Raw genomic sequence first — 23,839 nt, forward strand, 5'->3', positions numbered from 1 at the left:
GATACATTAATCCATTTTTGAAACACTAAGGAAATAATACGACTGCAATACAATGGCTTATTTTCCTTCCCTCAGGTATGCTTTTTGGACACAGCACTTGTAGGATTTGTCTGTCCTGGATGTGAAGTGTATTGGTATTAAACGTACCCTCCTGAACATGCCAGCACTGTTTAGTGGGAAAGAGGAAATAAAAACAAAAGAGCTGATCGAGCTTTTGCAGACAATTCTTCTCCCACAATGTGATTTTCTTTGAAATGAGTGCTCGAAGGAAGAGAATGCATAAACTGTATCATCATTTCACACAGCACAGCCTCTGGGAAAAAGAATGACTTCATAATTAATGTGTGATAGTGTCAAAGTGTCAAGTGTAAATTTAATAGTTTACATTTCCTGTGACCGACAAAGAAGAAAATTTAATGGATCAGTGATAACCTACAAGCACATGGTGTGACACATATTTAAAAGAAATCACATTATACCACTTAAACAAATCAGTTTCAGTGTATCTATATCTTAATTATAAATAAAGTGTTGGATGGCACACACATTTCTTCTATTCTTCTTCTATACAATTTTATTTGTTGTGTTGAATCCTGACTAGATTCTTAGCTGCCCTGTTTGGTCACAACAGCTCAAGTTTTACAGGCCCTAACACACTGATCGACTCAGGAATCTGGTAGCGGTTTTAGGCCCCCCGACTGCAACTACATTTAATTATAAACCATCAATTAACATAGCTATTTCCGTGCACAAAACATTAAATTATGCTAAAATTATTCAGAAATAACCTAATAAAAGCCTTTTTATTTGCTCAGTTCAAACATTAGTCCAAGTTAAAAAGCATAAAAATGAGCTGCAGGAGGAGGGTGCACAGAAAAATACTGTACACCACAATGTTAATGTCTTTTCTAAGCCTCTGGCAGACCTTTGGCTCAACTGGACAAAAGCGGTCTTGACCAGCTAATGAGATCCCCTCAGGGGTATGTGAGGGTACGAGGGTCACTTCTTTCCCCATCCATAAAGCTTGATAAAGGCCTGTCAGTGTGTACACTGTAAACAAGTCTGTTACTTATTAGAAAAGGATTGTTTACAGTAATTCTCTGGCAAAAAACATGCTTCAGCTAAAAATGACTGCTCAGATCCTTTGGGGCACTCAAGTCACCAACAATCAGATTCAACAGTTAGCGAAGGAATAAATTGTTATGTCCCACCCTCAGTCGCAGAGGAGAGGAGAGAAAAAAAAGGAAATAACAATCGCAGAAAGTAGCTGGCACTCAGGGCCAAGCCAATCTATTGACGGCTCAGGGGTTTAACGCAGCTCAGTTTTCAGGTGTCAGTAGGAAACTACTGTTGAGTAAGTTCAATATGAAGTACATAAACAATAAAGTCATTTTACTGAAAGCGTGAAAGATTAAAAAGCAAAGATGAAAAGTTTTGCACTTGTTTGCACTTTGCAACATAATTCTGCTTCAGTCATTTGTAAGTAACGTGACAGAGCAAACATTTGGTGATATAAAATAATCACAGCACTTTTCTTTATGTGTTCCAATGTTTCAGCAAGCTAACATGCACAAAACATGAAATTAACTACATGGTGGTGACTTGCATAAGCATGCCTGGACTCGTCTCTTCACACACACCACATCTGCCGCTCCAAGCTGCCCCGCGCCCACCCACGCGCCTCTCAAACAGAAGACCTTTTTTTGCAAAGCAATATTAACGTCATATATTCTTGGCATGAACCTCATGCTTGTGTACAGTCAATTGAACAAGTTTGGATTATGTCACCGCCAGCTGTCAGGAGTTAATTAGTCATGGCACCAAAGATATGCAATCTTCCTGTTCATATACATAGAGCTGTTTTCTGTGTTAAAGTATTTCTTAACAAGTCTAGAGCCAGCAGCTCTGTGAGACTGGTAATTTGAGATAAATCCCCACCATCATCAAGCTCACATGCTCACAGTGATAATGTCAGCGTGCTGTTAGCTATCTTTTAGCAGTTTAGCAGCGTGCTAGCTAAAAGTATGGTTCTTTTTTGTGTCAGTTTAAAATCAAGCACACTGTGTAATACAGTTAGTTTCAACTGTGAAAGGGTAAGGGTGCCATTTGTCACTTAGAACAACTAGTCAAACACAAAAAGCTAACAAATGACGTCTTGCTACATGGCTACGTCTACACTAGCCCGGATAAATTTGAAAACGGCGTACACGTCTGAAAATGATGCTCTGCGTTCACGCTATCATCTTAATTCGTTTTCACTGAGTCGCGCATCCACATTAAAAACGTCCGAAAATGCTTATGTTGCAGTACTGCGCATGTGTGAAACGCAAAGCGATTCGACCTGCCTCATTTCTGTCTGCCGTTTATTTACTTTCCAGCTCTTTGAAACGTCACAGCAAAATGTTGAGGAAAGGCACCAAGTTTTTTAAATTGACTAACAATGAGATGGAGTTGTTGCTGCGAGTAACACAAAAGTACAAAGTTGCAAAAGCGAGTGAGAATTAAAGAATTTGAAGAAAAGCTATCTGAAGCATGTACAAACTGATATTAATATTTAATAGGGCTGTCAAAATTGAGAGCAGACAAAACAACTGCTGTGTTATGCCCTCCGCTATCTTAGTTTAATAGGCTCCGGGTTTGCTGTCCACACTGCGACCCGAAAACGGCGTTTTGTAGAGCGTTTTCAAAACACTGTCTCAGTGTGGACGGAAGGCCAAAACGGAGAGAAAAAGATGCGTTTTCAAACGAAAATGTTTTGGTTTGGTTTGTAATCATTTTGCAGTCGGTATTGAACTTACAACAAAAAAAAGACCTTCTGGCCAAAGGAAAGGAAAAGAGAGAGGATCACCAATGCTGGTGGAGTCACAATTTTCAAAACTGTCTACTTGTGTTGTGTGGTGCCACAGGAAAAAGCAATGCGAATACATCTTACAAGCTTGGCACCAGAACATATAATTTGGAGAGGCAACCAACTCTGACAGCGGGCATTTAGTTCAACTTAGTTTAGTGTTTAAAAAAAAAGGAAATTTATATCCCTTACATGCCCTCGTGCACTCTTGCACACTGTGCACTCAGAAAGACACAATTTACACCAAAACTGTTCCGCAAGAGGCAACTAATATAACTGTATAACGGGCCACTTGTTTGAAAATTAATAATCTACTTTAAAACATACCTCAGTACCACAATACAGGTAGAGTACACTGTTAAAACTGTTGTCATGGATTTTGTGCCGTTCTGTCTAACGTGTTTCTTTCCGTTGAAGGAAAGTGAAGGTGCTTGGCACCAATATGTGTGCCTCATATATAGCTCAAAGATGATTGGATTCAGCTTGAATACCACACCCAACAGAAGGAGCCAAGGTGGCTACCATTAAGGGAGAGGATGATTCACATCTCCACTTTCCAAAGAGCCACGCCTGTGCTAATGTGTAACTTCTGCAATGTGTTTTGTGTTCAAGGATAAAGGTGTGACCAGGGCTGAGCTGCAATTTCTTTTGAACAGTTCTTTCTTATTTATGCTAGACAGGACATTTTTATTATTAATCTTATTGTTTTGGCTTGTTTCTTTTGGTCAGGTTATCTCAGTTTGGATCCATAGACAAACTTGTTTGTTTGTTGCTTTGGCATTGGCTCACTATATTTGTGAAACTTGCTCTAGTGGCTACTTAATAATAATAATAATGGATTGGATTTATATAGCGCTTTTCAAGGCACTCAAAGCGCTTTACAATGCCACTATTCATTCACTCTCGCATTCACACACTGGTGGAGGCAAGCTACGGTTGTAGCCACAGCTGCCCTGGGGCAGACTGACGGAAGCGAGGCTGCCATATCGCGCCATCGGCCCCTCTGGCCATCAACTGTAGGCGGTAGGGTAAAGTGTCTTGCCCAAGGACACAACGACCAGGACAGAGAGCCCGGGGAACGAACTGGCGACCTTCCGGTTACAGATGCGCTTCCACGGTCGGGGCGACCATGGCTCAGGGGGACTTCGAGGAAGATGGATGCTCTTCATGTTGTGTTTCCATCCCCTAGACAGGGGATAACAAAACATGGAGAAATGTAGCCACAGTTTTAAAAGTGCAGAATTACATCTTGGATTGCAAAGTGTAAAAGGCAAGAGCAGCAGTTGGGATCACCAACTGTGAGCGCAACATTTTCTCAACAGTTTTACATTTGTTCCAAAGTTTGACTTACTTCGGCCGACATGTTTCAAAGTCAGTGTCTTCCTCAGTCAACCTAGTTACCGCGAGTGCTACAAAAACACTAAAGCCTCAATTACCCAGATCTAGAATTGGGTTAGAAACTGCCTGGCACCAATTAGTTGCGAGGTAAAACTATGTATTCCCTCAGCAGTTCTTGCCAACAGTCGCTAGGTGGTGCAGTACTAAACAAGCTAATAGATTGCCACAAATGTCAATAATTTATTGGGAAGATGCTGACTTGTCTGCAAACACTTGCCAACCACTTGCTAAGCAGTAGAGAAATTGGGAAGAGTGCAATGCCAGCTGGAAACAGATCATTCACCATCAAAATAAAATATGTCCGTTTGAAACATCAGTGGTAAGGCACAACTTTTACTTTGAAAGTAAATGTTGCACCAGCACTGGAAACTATGGAAAACAGCAGCAACCAGTTAGCAACCAAAGCAATCACAAGGAGGTTTTTGTAGCACCCTACTTGCAACCTACTTCACCAACAGCTAGTAACCACTTGCCAAATAATTGGGGAATATATATTTTTTCATATTGACCAGAGATTACCAGGTTGTAACCAACTGGTCTCTAGGCCAATGTGGTTGAAGCCTAAGCTATTATTAACCAACTAAAAACTTGAGCTTGAGTTTCAACAACTTATCAAGCAATGTAGGTATTTAACGTTTTGTTTTTTGTTTTGTTTTTTTCACCAAACTGTGAGAATTAATTTTACTTATTGGTTTATAAAGTAGAATTCAGCAGAGGGAGCATGGTAACCTCTTTGGGCAGGCCTGGATCTCCAAAGCCCATCCATAATAGTGAAAATGAACACCTAGGTAATGGTAAACCTATGAAGGTATGTAAGAAGTCTAGGATATTTTTGATTTCCGCTTCATCTTAACCACCACATCATCAAATAGTTTGTGGTGTAGTTTTCTGATTAAAGCAGCTATCTGCTTTTGAGATTGATAAAACAGAACAGGTCATTCCATCCATGCTGTGAAGACAGAGCTCAACTCCCCCAAAGTCAACACAATGAGAAGGAAATCAACATAAATCCTGTTTACTTTCCACCTCACAATGTGATACAATAAACACGTTTCCCCCCTTTCCCCACAACTACAGCACAATGGTGGGTTATTTCAATAAAATACAGCCTTTCTATGCACTGAGGATACATACATACATACATATATATATATATATATATATATATATATATGATCATCTATAAAGCTCCTCGAGATTCAGACTCTAACCTAGCCTATGCGTAAATCCAGCTTTCGACATGTCAAATGGGACCACACAGCATGTGTTCGTTTTTGCAATAGGAGATATGAAACAGGCGTATTAGTGTGAAGAACAAAGACTCTAATGATAGCAACCAGCAGTCCACAAAAGGCTAAGTCAAAAGACAGATTAACTAAGGGAAACATCATTTGTTTAGATAGTATAGCTTCAATAAGGCTCGAATCTCAAAAAATATTTAACTTCACTAAGTAAAAATACCAGTGCAAAAATATTCCATTGCAAGTAAGCCAGATTATACGTTTATGTTCTTAAGTTTATTGGTCAAAGCTGATTTATGAGCTTAATGTGATAAAGGTAACCAGACTGATATTTGCATTATCTACCCATGCATGTTATGTGTCAACAGACTAAATGTAGGTTAAATGGGGATTTCATGCATTTCATTCATTCAGTGTGATCTTCTCCTCCTTGGTTAACATTTTTCCCCCGTTTCCTCTTCCAGCACTCCGACACCCTGTCTGCCCTCAGGCTTTCAACGACACCTTTTTATTTTTTCTCTTTCAACCATATGTTTCACCTGACACTTCTTGGCAGAGTTGCCACGTATTACTCTGTAGTTTGTTAAGAAAATGAGGGCCTGGTGATGTTGATAGAGATTGCTGACACCTACATATGATTGCCAAGTCAGAATTAAGAATGTTTATTTGTCATCCTACACTAATCTAAAAGTAATTTCCAAAGATTCAGGCAGTGGTCGCCCAACTCTTTATTGTACCACTGAAAACTAAACTCTTTAGACAAAAGAGCCAGTGTAAATAGTTTTAACATCCACAATATTAACTGACTTCTACGAACTTACTCTTAAGTTGGTTGGGAGGGGGGGAAAGATGTGATTTGTTAAATGTATCCAAAGCTTATAAAAAGAAAAACACTGGGAATAATCAGCAGTGCTTTGGGGACTAAAGGCTGCCAAGAAATGTGATAGGTCATTTCTTGTGTGTTTCTTCGCCTACTTGTTCATTGGTCTCTTGTCTCCACTGTTCTGTCAAATTAAGGTTTAGAGTTCAAATTAATTACATTTATTCAAATTAAGAATAAATAGAAATTATAAAAAAGATGCAACAATGTGACAATCAACTAATAGAGCAATAAGAAGAAGCTGGAAAGAAGTTCACAGTGGATTTTAAAAAATACCATGAGATGCCTCAGGGTTGACTAAAAGCGAGTGGTATTAGGTTGGTATTTTAAACCAATTTAAAACTGCCAGCTGATGAACAGGACTTTGTGTTGAATGGCTTATTCCAGAGCCTAGGGGCAATAACAGAGAAAGGCCAGTCACCTTTTAGAGTTCTAACTATGGAGTTGAAATAAAGCCAATTCAGTGTTTCACATTTACCCAGTGCAAAACATATCAACTAAAAGTCTAGCTGCTGTATTATGGAGGCGAAACATGGTGGAGGTACCATCATGGTTTAAATGAGCTTTACTATCTAATGGTATGGACTATTTGCAGTATTTGAGGGAACAATGGACTCTACATTATATCAAGAAACCTTAGAGAGAATCTCAGAACAGCAGCAGAAGGGTAAATAAATGAAGTAGAAGGGCAAATTCATGTCAGGTCAGAGTCGTGACCTTAGTGTTCGGTCAGCTTCCCAAAAATCTTGATGAACTGAAACTGTTTTGTTGGGAGGAATGACCCCAGATTCCGCCTTTTCTAGCTTACATTGTGAATGATGTAAAGTATTCAGTTAAGGGAACTAAAATACAACTTTCTGCGTGTCATTAGTTTAGTCAGATTTTGTTTGTCTATTTGTGACTGAAGATCAGGTAAGACTTGGTATAGAAGTATAGAGTATGGAAAAATGTACACACTTTTTCCATACAACCCTCATATAGGTTTGAGAGATTCACACAGACTAAAACTGAATCTGCTACCGAAGGTATGTATGGGCTTAAAAATAGAAATCTTTGGGACATTATAAGGCATTATTTTAATAGTTATTTCTTCCCCAAAAAAAACCAACATAAAAGGAAATATTTAATTTGATGTAATATTTTCTTATTAGCTCTAAATGTGAGACTTCAACTACTGACCCCAGAAAACTAAATAAACAGGTGTCATCAGTTTGTTTTGTCTAGCTGTGCATGACAACCGTTACCTGTGTGAAGTTGCTTAAAGTCTGTTCACAAACCACCTGATGGGAACTGCTGACTCTGCGTACTGAATGAAAATTTGCGTGTACCTCTGTCAGCATTTATTTATCACTGTAGAAGATCATAACTGCTCACAGGCTTTGGCTGTTTGTCATGCTCAGGTGGAGGGGTGCAGCTGTTTAAAGACAAGCTAATAAACTAATGTTCCTGGATTCATGGCTCATCTGGCCAATATTTGCGTCTATATTTGCATATACTGCACCACTGGCTATATTCTATGCCTTTCGGCCCTGAAGTAACATACAAGAGTTCACTTTTTTTGTTTAGTTGCTTCACGGTGCTGCTCGTATTTGGATAATTGCCAGAGTAACTGTTTCAGTTTTTCTAAATTATTGTGTAAGTGCAAGTTGCTCAACTGTAAATGCTGACACTTATCAAATCAACAATTATCAGTGCCACATTAAATTAATTTTATTTTTTATTTGCTGTCTTGGTTAAACCTTTCCCCCAGTCTCCAACTCCAGCTTCCTTTAGCTGACTGTGTGGGCTTCTATAAAAAGCAGGTAAAACATGTTTATGTAATGGGGATTACTGTTGTGATTCTTATTAATAGTAACAGTTTTTTAATGATCTTCTATCCATTATACTATTTTGTTCTGTGTTTTAACCAGGTCTTGTACTGTTATACCCCCCATATTAATTTTTAGGGTTTTTTTTTAGTTTTATTGTGATTATTCTTAGTTTTCATTATTTTGATCTTATAGCATTTTTGTGAATTCATTTCCATGAAAATCACTTTATAAATAAACTTTACCTACGTATTCACTTGAAATGGTTATGGGGAAAAAGGGTAGCAATGGTTAAAGTTATCATTATCAACCACGTTTTTCAGAGTTGGATTTAAAGTTAAACTTTATTTTATATGCAAAAAGGTGTTACTGGGTATCACTTCGACCTCTGTAGAAAGAGAGAGTTGTCCTGTGAAAATGCACGATAATACAGCATTATGCTGCTGTATTATTACCAGTCTATTCGTGTATAAGCAGCTTTTGTAAAAGTGTTTATAAAAATGCATAATCACTTAATGTATTTTGTACTGTATTTTGTAATATAGCATATTAGGTCGCAGAGTAACAATGAAAGCTATCTAATAAAAGTGAATTAAGTAAAAATCAGCATGTTTTTTTTTTTTTTTTTTAAAGTGAATGCACTGACTCAAAGCAACCCTTTCAAATTAAAAGACTCCAATCAGGACTACCAGCATTTGAAATATTAAGTTGATTAATAATGTTCATGTTCATTTTCCTTGAGTTTGTGTAATGTTTTACAGTAAAGTGCTGTCACTATGATTAAAATGGAAAACTATCAGGCTTGTGAAGTCGTTTAACCACGTTAAACTGGCATAAAGTACAATAAAGTAGAGCCTGTCTTTATTTAAGCTGTTAAGGACTAAGATAATTCATAGATCGACTGGATTAACGCCCAGTCCCTTTTTAAAGTGCCCAACAGTTTCTTTTTAACTCCCACGGTAAATACTTGATGTAATCTGCAGGACTAATGATCTAGACGTGTTAATTAACCTCTCACTACATGGGAAAACCGCTCGGGGGAAACACAAACAAACTTCCTTACTGTCACTTTATCAAGTTGTGCAGCTTGCGCCTGTCTGGGGACCAACTGAGTGATTGTTCATGTGTCCGTGGAAGAAAAACGCCCCTCGGTGCGGAGCGGCGGATGGAGATCAGATCATTCCCAACTCGGGACCCGAAGTGACAACATCTCATGCTCGGAGTTCAGCGTTACTGTTTGTTTGTTTTTTAACTCTCTCTCTCTCTCTGTGTGGACCTTACTCAAGGATGAACTGAAATAGTTTTTGCATTTTCACTGTCGAAGAGGAAGACACATTATCGGATCTATGAAAAAACCCACGTGGATTTGTACAATCATTTTAAACCAGAAGGAATGCATATTTTGTCTGTCAAACTAACTTTCTTGTTGTCGCTGATAGGAGTAACACGAGGTGAGTGGCGGGGGAATCTCTCGGTGGTAGTTTCCTGCTTGAGAAAGTTGAGAAAAAAAAAATCACTTTTATGACTATTTAGTCTGTAAAATGTCCAAAAGTGTGTGAATTGATCTTGATGCGCTCACTTTTTTGTGAACTGAAACTAAAGTGCAGAATTTTCTAAACTTTATTGCCGCCTGCAGGGTTCATCTGCTAATTAACAGTCATGATGTTTACTTTTTTTTTATTTATTTCTTTTGCACCTGTTGGATTTAGCAAAACCTTTACGGTTTCACCTCTCCTGGATCAGTTTGCGCATTTTTGCTCTGCAGGCAGCTCTTGAGCACTTGCCCGGCAAACACTCAACTTTTTCTCACTAGTGTGTAAACGCATGCCTTTGCACTGTGGATTGGGAGCAGTGTGAGCGCGTTTGTGTGTTTTAATAATATCGCAAAGCTGTGTTATCCTCCGAGATGGCACAGTCTTTTTTTATAAATTAGGACAGCTAAACTACAACATGTGATTCACACTTAGATTTTACATTTATGGGGAGAAACAAACATATTTGGAAGCTGTTCTTTCTGCAACACCTGGAGGGATTGTTGTACAGGCAATGATCAGTGATTTCAGAGGAGTGTGAGGAAAGCACACAAGTATTAAAACTTTCTGTTTGCAGGTCTGAGATGCTCCAAACAGGCGGAGTCGTGTTTGAACCAGGGGAAATGTCAAACAACTCTAGATGGCAACGAAGAGTGCAAGTAAGTTCAACAACTGCATTTGCTTTTTTTTAAGCCAAAGAATAATAAGAAACATCTGCACGGAAGAGATGTGGGATTGTGGAATCTATGAGATTTATTTTATTTTTCATTTTTATTGTTACTCTTCTGGGATGCAAATGGCCAGCGAGCTGAGACAGAAACTGAGTGGACATTGATGAGGACAGGGGTCACCCGATGAGAGAGAGTGTGTTACTGCCACCACACTCTCTCCTCTGCAGCCAAACTCTCGCAGCCCTAAATCTTGTTTTTCTTTTCTTTCACGAAGCGACAGCTGGGTTTGCCAGAAGCTCGGCGACCATTGTTCTCCCCTACGATTAATTCTGTGTGACTAATCTGGGTGAGGCTTCCCAGAGAGACCCTCAGACCCTGTCCTCCTACAACCCCCCCCTCCTCTCTCCTGGGATTTGGTCCCCTCCTCAATGGCCCTCAGTGCTCTCTCTCTCTCTCTCAGTCCCCTGGACAGATGGCAGAGGCTGGAGGATTTTCTAAACTGCTTAAAATGGGGACGAGTTCTGCATTTTGTCTGCAGAGTTTTGTGTTTTGAGATGTTTTCACTTCAGATGCTCCGACAACATGCTCCCGCAACAATAGCCTTCGTTGGCTCTATTTCCACCCTGGCATGAGCTGCATCAGCCAGTGTCATCTTACTGTCGCAAAGACCGGTGACCGCCGAGTGATTGGGCTGGCCAGGTCACAGCTTTGGGACTGAAAGACCTTGGCAGCCATCTTGGCCCTTTGCCACATCTTAATTTGGTCTTGTTGTGTATTCACCCCCACCCAATCCCACCCCACCTCCTCACTGGCCCACAAAGCAATCATTGTGCCCCTGCACTGTCTTCCCTCTCAGACGTCTCCAATTAAACATGGAGATGGGCATCGTCGCGGTTTTGAAAAGGTTTGAGCGGGCACACGAGGTTCAGCATGCCATTGTGTGTTTCAGTGTTTTCTCCCTCATTGTGTTAGTTGTCACCACACCACCAGAGGGCCAAAAAAAATAAAGTTCAAAGGTTCTCCGAGGTGAGGCAGACTGTCTAAATAGACATAAAACAGACAATAAAACAGTAACTGCTTTCGATTCCATCTTTTCTGAAAGGTAGCTCTGGGCATTTGGTTTTGCTTGCATTTCTATTACAATATGTTATTCACAGTGATATGAAGTTAAGAAGAATTTACTCAGCTTTGTGTGTATAAATGTGTGTAGTTTCTCAATGTCAAGAGTAAATTTAATATTGTTAAAAGTAGAGATTTAGAGCAACATTTAAGGGCACCTTGAATTACTACACAGTCGCTGTTGTACTAAGTCCTGTGTGCAAGTTTTAGAACTTGAAAAGAGATGAAAAATGCACAGAATCAATGCAAGATAAGCTGTTATATACTTGTAGACTTTCAGTTCCTAGTATTAGGCAGACCAAGTCACTGGATTTTTACTACATGATGCAAGAAACGGCACTGCTGAACTCTTCTTTCTTTTTCTTTTTCTTTTTTTTAAAGCGAATTCTGCCTCTATCACAATATTTTGCTTTGCAGTCTCTCACTGATGAAATGCCAAAAGTCATTTTCTCAGCCTTTAAAAAGCTTCCCCAGAACCTTAAAACACAATATACAATCCTAAGTACTTATCAGGTTAATTGGCCAGTAAGCTGATCTTCAAAGTGAACCAGTGTAAGAGATTAACAAACCAGCTTCTTGCTTCACTCTACAGCTCCAAAACTCAGAGAGATGCTTACTGATGCTATCGCTCTTTTTACATGAACCTCATTCTCCAAGATTGATGACTTCCATAGTAAGTGGGTTGATCCAGCCAGTGCTTCAGCTCTTGTTAAAGCAGCACAGCTGGAAGTATCACGACACGAACAGCGAGAAATAATTGCAACCAGGTGGATCCTGTTTGAAGCTTAGTGTAAAAATAGGTGTAAGATGATGATTAATGTGTGCTTTTTTTAATCAGTTAAATGTTTACAACATTCTCAGCTCACAGATTGTGTTTTTCTTCTTCATGCTTGTCAGAGTTACAGTCTGGGTTTCTCCTCAACTAATTAGCTGCCACTCTCGAACTCAAGTGCTATATCGAGGTCAAGTAAGTGGCATTGGATAGTTCAGTTTTATGTAGTTTGTCAAAGATGCCTACTTGACATGCCATGCCATGCCATAAATACCTCATCCTCGTATCTGGCTTGGCCCAATGACATCCCAACTGAAGTTTATCTCCGGAGAGCTTCGAGGAGGCCTCTCATTTACTGCGTAGGCTTGGCAGCAGCAGAAGGCAGTGACAGAGCTGAGCCAATCCAGACTAGGAAAAATAACTCACAGATTCCAGTGGCACAGTGGCCAGAATCAAAGCGGCTTGCAGCAGAGCTCCCTCTCTTTCCTGAAAGTTGAGAGATGTCAGGCTGGGACAGGGGCGAGGAAGGATGCTGCTGAGAGATCACATACTTTCACCGTTAGCTGGTCAAAGTGATGAAAAAACGCAGCTGAAAGCATGTTGATAGCAGCGTGAAGTGGTGAGCTGCTGCAAGGGTTTAAGTTTGCATAGTAGGTGAAGGATCGGTGAATCAGATGAATACTATAGACCCACTGTCATCTCTCGACTATAGCAGCATCCAATGCCTTTATTTACTTCAGCTGCAGAAGGTAGCTGGCCCTTGTTTGAAGCTGCCTTCTAATTCCCTTTGTTTGGTCATATTACTAATCATTTTGTAGCCCAATTGTGCAATTTAAAGCAAACAATTTAAATTAAAAGCCATCTGGCATTTAGGGGGACAAAAACCCTTTATCCAGGTATTTAATTATGAAAAGTTTATAACTGTATCATACACAAAGGACCAAGTTCCAAGCACTGGGGCTTTAATACACTTTTTTTTTCAAGCTAAGATCTAATCATAGCAACATGACATGATGCCTTGATATGGTTCATTTGCAACTTTCGATTGAATGCAACAGTCCTTGTGAGTAAACTAAGTTGGCCCACTTGTTGCTGGGATGCATCTGTGTGTTTGTTTGTTTCCAAAACTTAAGCTCTGCTCTCAATTTATGAGATTGAAAGCGCTGTGCATAAAGTTTTCCATTTTCAGCCTGCACACGCTGAGCTGGTTGGAAATTCCCTGCAAAAAAATACGGGTAAAGCTGTTTATTTCTAATTTATCGTTAAGAACACACCTGCCTTCACACACCTGTGCTCCCAGCGACACTCAGTAGCCATATCTGCTCTCTATTTGATTCTTGAAAGGGGTTAACAAATTTAGGCTCTGAAAATGTGAGAAGTTTAATCCTGCTGTTAGGATCTGCTCATTTGTTGGCATTTTGAGCAAACGTTGCCTCAGATAACAGCCAGTCGTTAATTCCTTGCTGGTATGTGCAACTGCTACAGTATTAGATCCACCTTCAGTGAAAGTGAGCCCTTGTCTCTCCGGTTCTGGGCATTCTTCAATGGCACCTCTGTTCACTCCGGTCAGATGAGTCTATCTTAGCCTCCCCCACATGCTCTCCACTCCCCCCTGCACCTCTATTCAGAGTCAGGAAGCAGAATCCAAGTGGCCTAAGGGAAGAAAAGGTGCCGTATCTGATCATATCATCACACAACGAGAAGCACATAGTGCGAGCCTTTTATATGGCCACTGCTGCCAGTGTTAGGTTCCCTTTGGCTCGAGTCCGCCTGGTGAGAGGAGAGCTCTGGCTGACTGAAGCGACTTGGTGGTGGGGAACCTCAGTGCCGAGGATTAGTGATATTTGAACCCCCCCTGTTTGGCATATGCCAAGACAAATCACATAAACTTTGATCATAGGCTAAAAGGACTGACAGTCAGCGTGTGTGTGTGTGTGTGTGTGTGTGTGTGTGAGAGAGAGAGAGAGACAAAGAAGCTTTGCACACTCCAAACCACACTTCCTCATTTCTTTTATTTTCCTTCCAGCAGACCACCTGTCTTTGGGTTATAGTATAACAACTAGGAGGGACACACACTCTCCCATACAGCAGCATGCTCCATAATACCCATGATTACTTGTGGTTTTGCCCATTCAGCTTCACATAGAAAAATGACTTTGTCTGCCAGGTGTGCTTTTAGCTTGCAGTCACACTCACAAACAGAATAATTAAGAGAGTGGAGCGTGATGCCTTTATCGTGAACCGGAGCAGTTTATAACAGCAGTAATGCAGATTGTAGGACTGATATTAGTGTCTGTTACATGGCAACAAAAAATAAAAAGTACAGATTTGCTCAAGGGTTAAAAGTTTCAGCAGGAATCATAGTGTGCTAGGATTGTTTGGGAGTGGTCAGAATTTTCCTTTGATAGAAAGGTCTGCGCTCTCTGTGAGTGCACCAAATATAATGAAGTGATCTAATCTAACTTTTATTACATTGAAGCAGGGGGTTTTATTCAGCGGGGACACTGAAGGAAAGGTGTCGAGGTGAATTTCAATTGTATTAATTGGTGGAGATATTTCTCAACACTGATACAATATTTAAAGATTAGAAGTGTAATGCAAATAAACGTGAAAAAGTCACAGTATTACAACCAAATATTTCCACCTCATGCCAACACAAAGCTGTAGAGCATGGACACATGACTTTTGGAGGTGTTCTCAGAAGTCCATCCTTTGGGTCCTGTGTGTTGTGTGGTGGAGCCTCTGTTGAGGACATCTTTGGGCTCCTTGTTGCTTTCCTCTCTGTTCCATGGTGGCAGGGTGGACTGCAGGTGCAGCCATTGTGGTTTACATCAGAGCATTGCATTACAGTGATGAATTAACTTGCTTCAACCATCAGTAGGTTTAATCTTGGTGTTATCTTGTATGTATGTTTCGAAATAACAGAAGAAACGCTTGGCAAACAAAGTAGTAAATAAGTAAGCCAAAGGTGCAAGTTTTCTATTATTTGAAGTATATGCAGTGACAGCTTTCACTCTTAAATCAACCTGATAATCTGATAAGAAAGAGGCTGGAAAAACCTAAAAGAATCATGTATTAGTCCTTTTGAGCAGTAGAAACTTTCACTATTAAACATTGGCTGTTTGGAAGTTACAGTCATTTCACTTTGTTTTGTGGCTGTTAGTACACACGCAGGGTTGTCTTAACAGCCAACAGTTTAACAGCGATGTACATGTTGGACAATTTTTCATGCTCTGGCTCACCCTTGAAGTAACAACCTGAGGATCCCGTTGTGCTGTCAGTTACACCTTCAGACACCCGTGAAGCCCTTAAGTGGTTCCCAGCCTCGTAAAGTGGCAGTAGCAGAAGTCATTAGAGCTGCTATTACGCTCATGACATGCACGCACACACACACACACTGAGTGTTTTGTCCAAAGGGGAGCTTTTTCTTTCCCATGGGCTATACTGCTCCCAAATAAACAGGGTCTCTAATGAAGGCTGCCAGATGTGGGCTGGCCAGGTCAGCTCTCCTGTACGATTAGAGAGGGAGGAAAAGAAGGATGAATGTAAAGAGAAGGCAAGAAGTGGAAGCGCTTCCCCCTGTAATTTCTGTAGCCAGTTGGGATTTGATGGTAACTTTGGTTTCATTTCCACAACAAACAACAAGCCTGGTTTTTGTGCCAGGTTCGGTTTTAGTGAAGAGTTATTTATATTTGCGCGATTCAAGCCGAATGCATGTGTGAAAGAGGTGTTTGCTACTGTGCAGACTGCTGGGAAAACACAGGAGAGGAAGAAAGAGAGAGGTAAGTGTAGTGGAAAGGAGGGGAGAGTGCCCCTTCACCCCTGGGCAGTGCTACTAAAACAGATCCGATGAGACCAAAGGGGACTCAGACCAGACATGAACCAAACAGCCAGGAAATGAGATAAGGTGGTGGGGAGACAGGAGAGATAAGGGGAGGGGGAGAGAGAGGAACTACATAATTTGACTCCTAGACACAAGGTCAGTTAGTCAAACTTATAAGGGAGAAAGGAGAGGAGGAGGAGAAAAACAAGTAGTTAAAGAACCATTGTCTCGCATGTTTCACACATCAGGGGATCGTCCACTTCAGACATGTTCTCACCGCTGGAAATACAGGTGGCAGGACACATAACAGCCACTTGCTCCCTGTGAATACACCGGACAGAATATTGATATGCTCTCGCATTTGCACAGCTGTACATCATGCAGGCATCTTTACTCGGAAGTCGACTGATTAAAGACAAGCCATTTAAATCACTTTTGACTTTTTCTTGGTGCTTTTTTAATCAGACTAGTAAATTAGATACCAGGAACATCTCTAGATTAATGTCCAATCCAAGTGATTTAAACATTCGTGTTCTCACATGCACCTCTGTTGACTGGCATTCAAAATCTATAAGCCATAAAGAAGGTGGCTGAATGGGCTATTCCCATACTGTTATAATCTATCATACCAACAAAGTCATAGTTTTAGCTTCCAGTTTTTCCAGTTTCTTCCATGATAGTAAGTTAAATGTCTTTATGTGTTTGAAAATGTTACTGGAAAACGAGATGGGTGTTTTTAATACCCAGCAGATCAAGAGAAACAAAGAATTATCCTAAAAAAATGCTGATCAAGTTGCTAATGGAAATGGAACCAGACAGTGATCTGTTTCTCACAGAGCTTTACATGCCACAGTAATTGAATAAATACACAACCTAATTCACTAAGCTTCTCAAAGAGCACATAAAGCAAAGCCCATGCAGCTGCCGAAATCTCTTTGCTTATTCTAGGTTTTTATTTGTATACAGTGCACATGTGTAGCCTACATATTACATGCTCCCATCTGCGTGTGACCTCAGAAAGATGGCAGATGGCAGATTGGCTCGGCACTGAGGAAAACCCCTTTAGAGTGACGCCTGGCCGAGGGTCAGATGTCACCACAACATCTGCTGCAGGCTCGAGCCGCCGCCCGGCCCTGTTATGCATCCCATCAGTGGTGCAGACCTGTTGCCACGGGCTACAGCGGCAGCGACTGAAGAAGAGATGGCCCGGGAGCGAGCGCAGAGGAGAACAATGAGGGCTGCTGGGGAGGGATGACAGAAAAGATAATAACAGTATCGGCCTTACCGCGGAGATAATTCCACTGCTGTGCTGCAGTTACACGATACCTCCCAAACACCTGATATTTGCTCAGCTTCTGATTTGTGCTCCACTTTTCATGTCTTCTTTATTTACCTTTCTAGCAGCCCAGTTTATCGACTGCTGTTGAGATTATCCCGCTTCCCGGGCCGGGCAGATTTCACTTGTTGAAGCAGCTGCTTTGCTCTGTTTGTTTTGAACACAGCCAAGACTTGATAAAAGAGTCGTTGAATATCTTTTGTCTTACCCACCTTTTTTTATGTGTTTGGGCTCTTATCGAGGCAGTTAAAATTGATGCCCGTAAAAGCTGTTTTGTGCTGAGTGTGTACTTGACAGGCTATCGCCAAGTTAAAGAGCAAACTGTTAACATTCTTTGTCGAGCGTGTGCTACAGTTGACTTAATGCTAGCATCCCAGGCGGAGTGTGTTTGAATAGTGTGTCCACGTGCTTTGAGGTAAGGGTGCAAGGGGCTCTGTCTGTTTGTCTTTTAGACCTTGGTGTGAGATGCAGAGCTGTTTTTGCGAGGGCAGAAACCGGTTTCAAAAGCTAGTGCAAGTCTTTTCCAAGACCCATAAAGGGAAGCTGCCAGCAAGCCCCCATTGAGGTTTCTCAGGTTAAGAATCAGGACAGGAGGCTCTTTAGAGTAAACACCAGAAAATTCCTTCTGCCTCCTTTCTGCCTTTCTCTCCTTGAAAACCAAACCAAACCAGTTCCAGTTTCCTTTCTCTCAGACGTCTTTGTTTGTCCCAGTGCACGTCTGTGTGTCTCTGTCTATGTGCGTCTGTGTGTGTGTTTTGGATTTTTAGCTTTTCCTTTTGCCTTGTGCTTGGCCTCCAGCATTGCAGACCACAAAAAAAAAAAAAGTTGCAGAGCAGCTTGGAGTATCTTGGAAGAAACTTTTGGGAGGATGAGCATTAAGCAGATGCGAGTTATAAATCCGACTGTGCTGTCTTACAAATGAAAAGAAGGGGTTTTAGGAGAAAAGGGGTGAGAGAGAGGGTTTTGGAGGGAAAGAGTGCACAGAGGGGAGCGAGTGGATGCCAGCAGCCATACAGCTTTGAACAGAGGAAGTGAAAAAAAAAAAGAAATCAGGAGTGAGCACATATAGTGGAAGGACGATTCAGAGAAAGAAGAGGAAAGAGGAGGTCTAACAGCTGAATACGCCCGGCCTGTGGTCAGCGCTGAATGGGGAGGAAAAACAATGGGCCCACTCATCCTTCGCTCTCCTTTCTATGCCTCTCTCACTCCTCATTTTTACTGCTAAGTATTTGTGGGGGTGGTGGGGGGCATTCATTCAACCAACACTGTAAAAAAATGTCCAACTCAACATGTTATTTAACTTTGAGTCCTTAAATTTCCATTCTTTTGATTGCTATTTTAATTTTTTACAGTATGTTAATAGATATCTCAAGACAGAAACAACTAGTTTAAAAAAATAGTAAATCACAACATAATGCATGTGTTTTTGTGAGAGATGAGTGCACGGCCCTCATCTCTCTTAGTGTTTGAGGACAGTAGTCAGATGGGGTGCCATGGAAAGGAAGGAGGCTAAGTGTTGGGGATATGGGAGACAAGGGGTAAAAGGGAGGGGGGGATGACTGGCCGGGGTAGCAGCTGCTGTCTCCTCATTAGCATGCGCACCTGCTCCCTGCGGCCTTTTTCCAGCGAGCTCGTGTGGCGCCTCACGACCTCAGCACCCGCCACCGCTGGGGCTTAGCTGGACTGGCCTTCTAGCAGCCAAATTTTCTCTTGGCCGACTCCCCACCCCCAGACTCACTGCAACACACACATACTTCCACTGTCCCCTGTCGGGTTAAATAGAGATGCTCTATGTGGAAGAATGTCCATAGATTTTAATGTACAGCTGTTTTATCAGATTAGCTCAGAGTGTTGCTGCTGCATAGACAGTCTGAAATACTTTGTAACTACTAAATGTGAATTTACTTTTTTTTTAAAATAAGTTTTCAGCGTTGCTTATTTAAGTTTATTTGACATTTCATGACAGATTGAGCATTTCTCATGGTTCAGATTAGAAAACCCCAGAGGTCATCAGGACAAGACGCATTTTATGTGCATAAGTCAAGTCTAATGGCTCAGTCTGGTAATTCTCCTTAGACCAGGGTTTGCCTCTTTTCTAGGTGTGAAAGATTTATGTGTCTTTTACTGGCATTTGGAAACAATGTGTCCTGAAAAGTTGCCAACAATTTTACTGTAAGAGAAACGGCAGTATTTTCAGATCATTAATCAAAATGTTTTACAATGTTTTGACAGATTAGACGTTTTCCATCAAAGATATTGACTATGTGTCTTTGAGAGGACCTTGTAATTGGCTAAATGACGGATATAGTAACAAAGTGTCTCATTTGCACATTGTAAAGTAATTTGTGGAAAATTTGTGATTTTTTTTTTTTTTTGTTAATTTTTATAATAGCTACACATTTCACATTTCACTTCCTTTGAAAAGTTGGTCTTCAGAAAAAGCTTGGTTTACAACAGTTTATTGTGGAGTTTTTTTACTCTTGGCTCTGTGTGATGTCAGTTACAGCAGATATACTTAATATGGTTATCTCAGGCACACAGCTCTGACTCTGAGCACAGAAGCCCCACCCACTCTGTTCAAACCTTTTGTTCATGATACAAGCAGCCAATCAGAAGAAAGCTGGCTTCTTTCAAACAAATCACATTGACCCGGTGTTAATAAATAAGGATTATTTTTCACTGTGAATCGCATAATGCTCTCTGCTAGAGTCCATGAATAAAAAATATAGAGCTGGAACGAGTAGGTCTACTTTTATAAATGCCCTCAGACTAAATGACAAGCATGCAAGGTGCCATTCTTTGCTCTAGACGTGGTGAAATGCCACCACTCACTGCTACTGTTTATGCAGTTGGCAGCCTAGCATGTCATGTTTTCTTTTCTTTGCCACAGTCCTAAGGCTGTCTAATCCCATGAGGGGGAGACCCTGTCTAAACACACGCCAGTCCCTGCACAGGGTCCACAGCTTGGCCCCACCTACACTAACATACACACAGGGTGGACGCCCTGGGAATGTTTGGGGACAGGGTCCTGTCAGCCCCTCAGTGCTAACAGACTGGCTGGCTCGGGTCAGGTATTTGAGAGTGATTTGGGTTTTTTTTAATGTCTTTCATGCTTTGTGCACAATGGTTTTTGTGTGAGAACAAAACAACAGAAAGAAAACTCTTGCTGGTCAGGCATGTGCATAAAAAACTCCAACAGGGCAAAAAAACAAATCTGCATTTTAGGACATTCTCTATGTAGTTTTACGCTACTTGGGAATTCACTTTTCAGAAATCTTTCATGAATCTTGAGTGGTTGCACTGCAGTGTCTTTCACTTCATCCCCTGCCCATCCTCTTGTCTGATGCGTGAGCAAATCCTCTCTGGGGAAGACAGAATAACGAGCACTGAGGTGGTGGCACGGTGCTTTGAAGTTGCCATAATGTTGGCTTGCAGCTCAAACTGTGGCATAGATGCTGCCTTGTCCACAGGATGAATGAGTGCTGACAAAAGGGTCAAAGTGAGCAGATTCCAGTCCTCAGAGCTGCTGAAGAGTGCCATGATGGCTGCTTTTCTCATACCTCCACTTTTGGGAAGGATTAGGAACAAGATTTCCAAATACCACAGATTTTTCTTTTGTGCCCCTAGCCAACCAGCATTATTGACAATAGGATTGAATCTTTGAAACGCTGTGAACTGCTTGGATTTATGGGTCAGTTGGAGCAGCAAAAAGGACTGAGTATTAAACCTCAATCACTTTTTGGTTTAGACAGAGTGTGTCTGTTAGATGTAAGTGGCTGGTTAAAACTAAAGAGTTTTCCATACCAAGAAATATGGCTTTACTTTACTTCCAGACCACAAATCTGTGGATACGCAAGGAGCTGTGAAACATTCCTTCATGTAATCTTTCTGTCTGTGTGTATGCATGTGTAAAATAGCGATCACCGTCTGTCTTTGTGCGGCTATGTGTATGTGTGTGTGGCCCTTTTGTTGAGCCGCGCGCATCCTCAGGGGACGTGCTTTCAGCTCCTCTCATTGTAATTGTAAATGTGTGAATGTGCCTCTGTGATCAGCGGCTCTCTCTCTGGGAACTTGTTCGCTGGGGTCCGAGCAGCGTTTATGACTCAGAAACAACCTGTGAGAAACATCACAGGAGCTTGTTCCCCTCCCCTCGCTGTCCAGACCACTCTGTTTTATAGCTTCAAACACATTGTCCACAGGGGGTGACAGTAGAAAGACAAATGTCCCGTATAAAGCATAGTTTCTCATTGCCGTGTAGCCGTGTCGTAAAAACAAGCAAATGATTGATACGGACAAAAAGGTAGCCTTGCTCGTTTAAAGTCATATTAGCATTGTGGACTTTTGACTGAATGGATAAAAAAATTTATGAATTTATTAGTCCATCTTGTGGACAAAAAGATTATTGGTAAATTGCTGGTATTCATGATAGTACAATACTTTTCACTAAAGGTATAATAAGAATTGTGTTTTTTATTTTTTAGGACTGACATGGGCAACAATGAATTTAATAAAATTACTGGGAATGTGACGCATTCACCACTCTGTCTACAAAAAACCCCCAATACTGCTTCAATTCATATCAGTAAAGGGGAAAAAAGTGGGAGCCAACACAATGAAGAGATTTTCACGATTACAAAATAAATAAAAATCACAGGAAGTGAAAATGACAGCACATCTTGACATAAATGTTTCAGGATTTGCAGACTTCATGTAAAAGTTTGATTCATTGATCTCTTATTATTTGTGTTAGCGTGTGTGTATTAGGATTGTCACAATACTAGAATTTCAAAGTCAATGCCGGTACCGCGAAAATGCCGGTGAGGGCAAAAAACAGGGACGAGTTGTCTATTAACAGGATGAGGCACAGGCAGCACTGTTAGCATCTCTAAATGTTGGCAAATGAGTCAAGTTTTTAGTATCAATTAGTATCCGAGTATCTTTTTTTAGACAATCCTTCTCTGTAAATATGCTCCTTGCGGTGCCTTGGGTACTGAAGCACATAAGCACTAATGTGATTTCTGAATTTTGGTACAGAAAGGTACCATAACTATCTGTTCTGGTGTGTATAATATTTATATAATATAGTTTACAGGATAAAGTTACCAGATCTAAAACAGACACCCTTTTTAGTTTACATGTTTATGTTTACGATGCATATTGAAATCTGCTAAACAGAAGTCCAATTAATAAATAAAAATCAACTAAATAAGAAACTGGCAGCTTTTAGTATATGAATTTGTCAGTTTTAGCTCTAGCACATTGGCTTGCTTTGGAAAGTAGTGTGCACATCCTCAGGAAAATGAAGAGTAAATGGTAAATAAAAATAAAGTATAATCCATAATAAAGTATAATCCAAGCATCACCTGATTAGCAGCTGAGAATCTCAGTTCTTATCATGGCTTTTATTAATACTTAAAGTATAAACCTCTTACATATTAAATTGTTTAAATATGACAAAATGATTATCTTACTCATAAAGAAACTGACCTCTGACCTCCCTCATCTGCTGTTTCCAGGTGCCCTGATGGATTCCTAGGAAACAGGTGCCAGTTTCCTGATCCATGCACCTCTTCGCCATGTGTGAACGATGGGATGTGCCACCACACATTAAGCGAGAACAGTGTGGACTTCTTTTGCAGCTGCAGGCCAGGCTTCGTAGGCCTCCGCTGCCAGATTGTCAATCCCTGCACCAGCATACTTTGTCGCAACGGAGGCACCTGTGCTTTGGACAATCTCCAGAGTTACAAGTGTCATTGTCCACCTGGATGGTTAGGTAAAATAAAACAGTGGTATGATATTGAACCAATGGTTGGTTATCAAAGTACATTTGATGATAAATAAGATAACTGGATAACAAAAGTAACACTCTTTGTTTATGAGTCATTTTGAGGTTGTGAAATCCCAGAAATCTGTGTCTAGCAATGTGTTTAATCTTTCACACAATATCTTTGTGCCTTCAGGTAAGCAGTGTGAACGAGCCGACCCCTGTACCTCTAATCCATGTGCCAACAGTGGACAGTGCTCCGTCATTGAATTCCAGTACATCTGCACCTGCACGCCCTTCTTCACTGGAATGACCTGCACACAGGATGTCAACGAGTGCGACATAAAGCCATCGCCCTGCAAGAACGGCGGGGTGTGCATCAACGAGGTCGGCAACTACCGATGTCAGTGCCCACCGGACTACATAGGCAAGCACTGTGAGAGCCGCTACTTCCCCTGCAACCCGTCACCCTGCCAAAATGGAGGCACCTGCATCCAGAAGGGAGAGACGAGTTACGAATGTTCCTGTGTGCCAGGTAACATTAAGCTGCATTAAAGCAGGTCTTAAATGATTTGATCATTTGCTGTACAATCGCTTTAAAGTGGGCCTCCTGTGCTTTTCTTCAGTCATGTAAATAAAGTGACAGT

The 23,839-nt window shown here is 41.0% G+C and overlaps 1 protein-coding gene across 2 annotated transcripts in view; it reads left to right on the top strand.

Moving 5' to 3' along the window:
- The first annotated feature begins 9,367 nt into the window (after nucleotides 1-9,367).
- notch1b (notch receptor 1b) overlaps nucleotides 9,368-23,839 on the top strand; it is a 44,144-nt gene continuing 29,672 nt past the window's right edge. The window contains exons 1-4 of one of the 2 annotated variants that reach the window (XM_087849327.1): nucleotides 9,368-9,626; nucleotides 10,285-10,366; nucleotides 22,945-23,201; nucleotides 23,389-23,727. In XM_087849327.1, coding sequence (XP_087705453.1) covers nucleotides 9,569-9,626; nucleotides 10,285-10,366; nucleotides 22,945-23,201; nucleotides 23,389-23,727 — 736 coding nt within the window. In that variant the 5' untranslated portion in view covers nucleotides 9,368-9,568. The remainder of the gene's footprint in view (nucleotides 9,627-10,284; nucleotides 10,367-22,944; nucleotides 23,202-23,388; nucleotides 23,728-23,839) is intronic. The other variant, XM_087849326.1, reaches the window with a different exon arrangement.

The sequence above is a fragment of the Neolamprologus brichardi genome, chromosome 12 (genome assembly GCF_056152115.1).
Source record: "Neolamprologus brichardi isolate AB-2024 chromosome 12, ASM5615211v1, whole genome shotgun sequence".
In the NCBI taxonomy this organism is placed as follows: Eukaryota; Metazoa; Chordata; class Actinopteri; order Cichliformes; family Cichlidae; genus Neolamprologus; species Neolamprologus brichardi.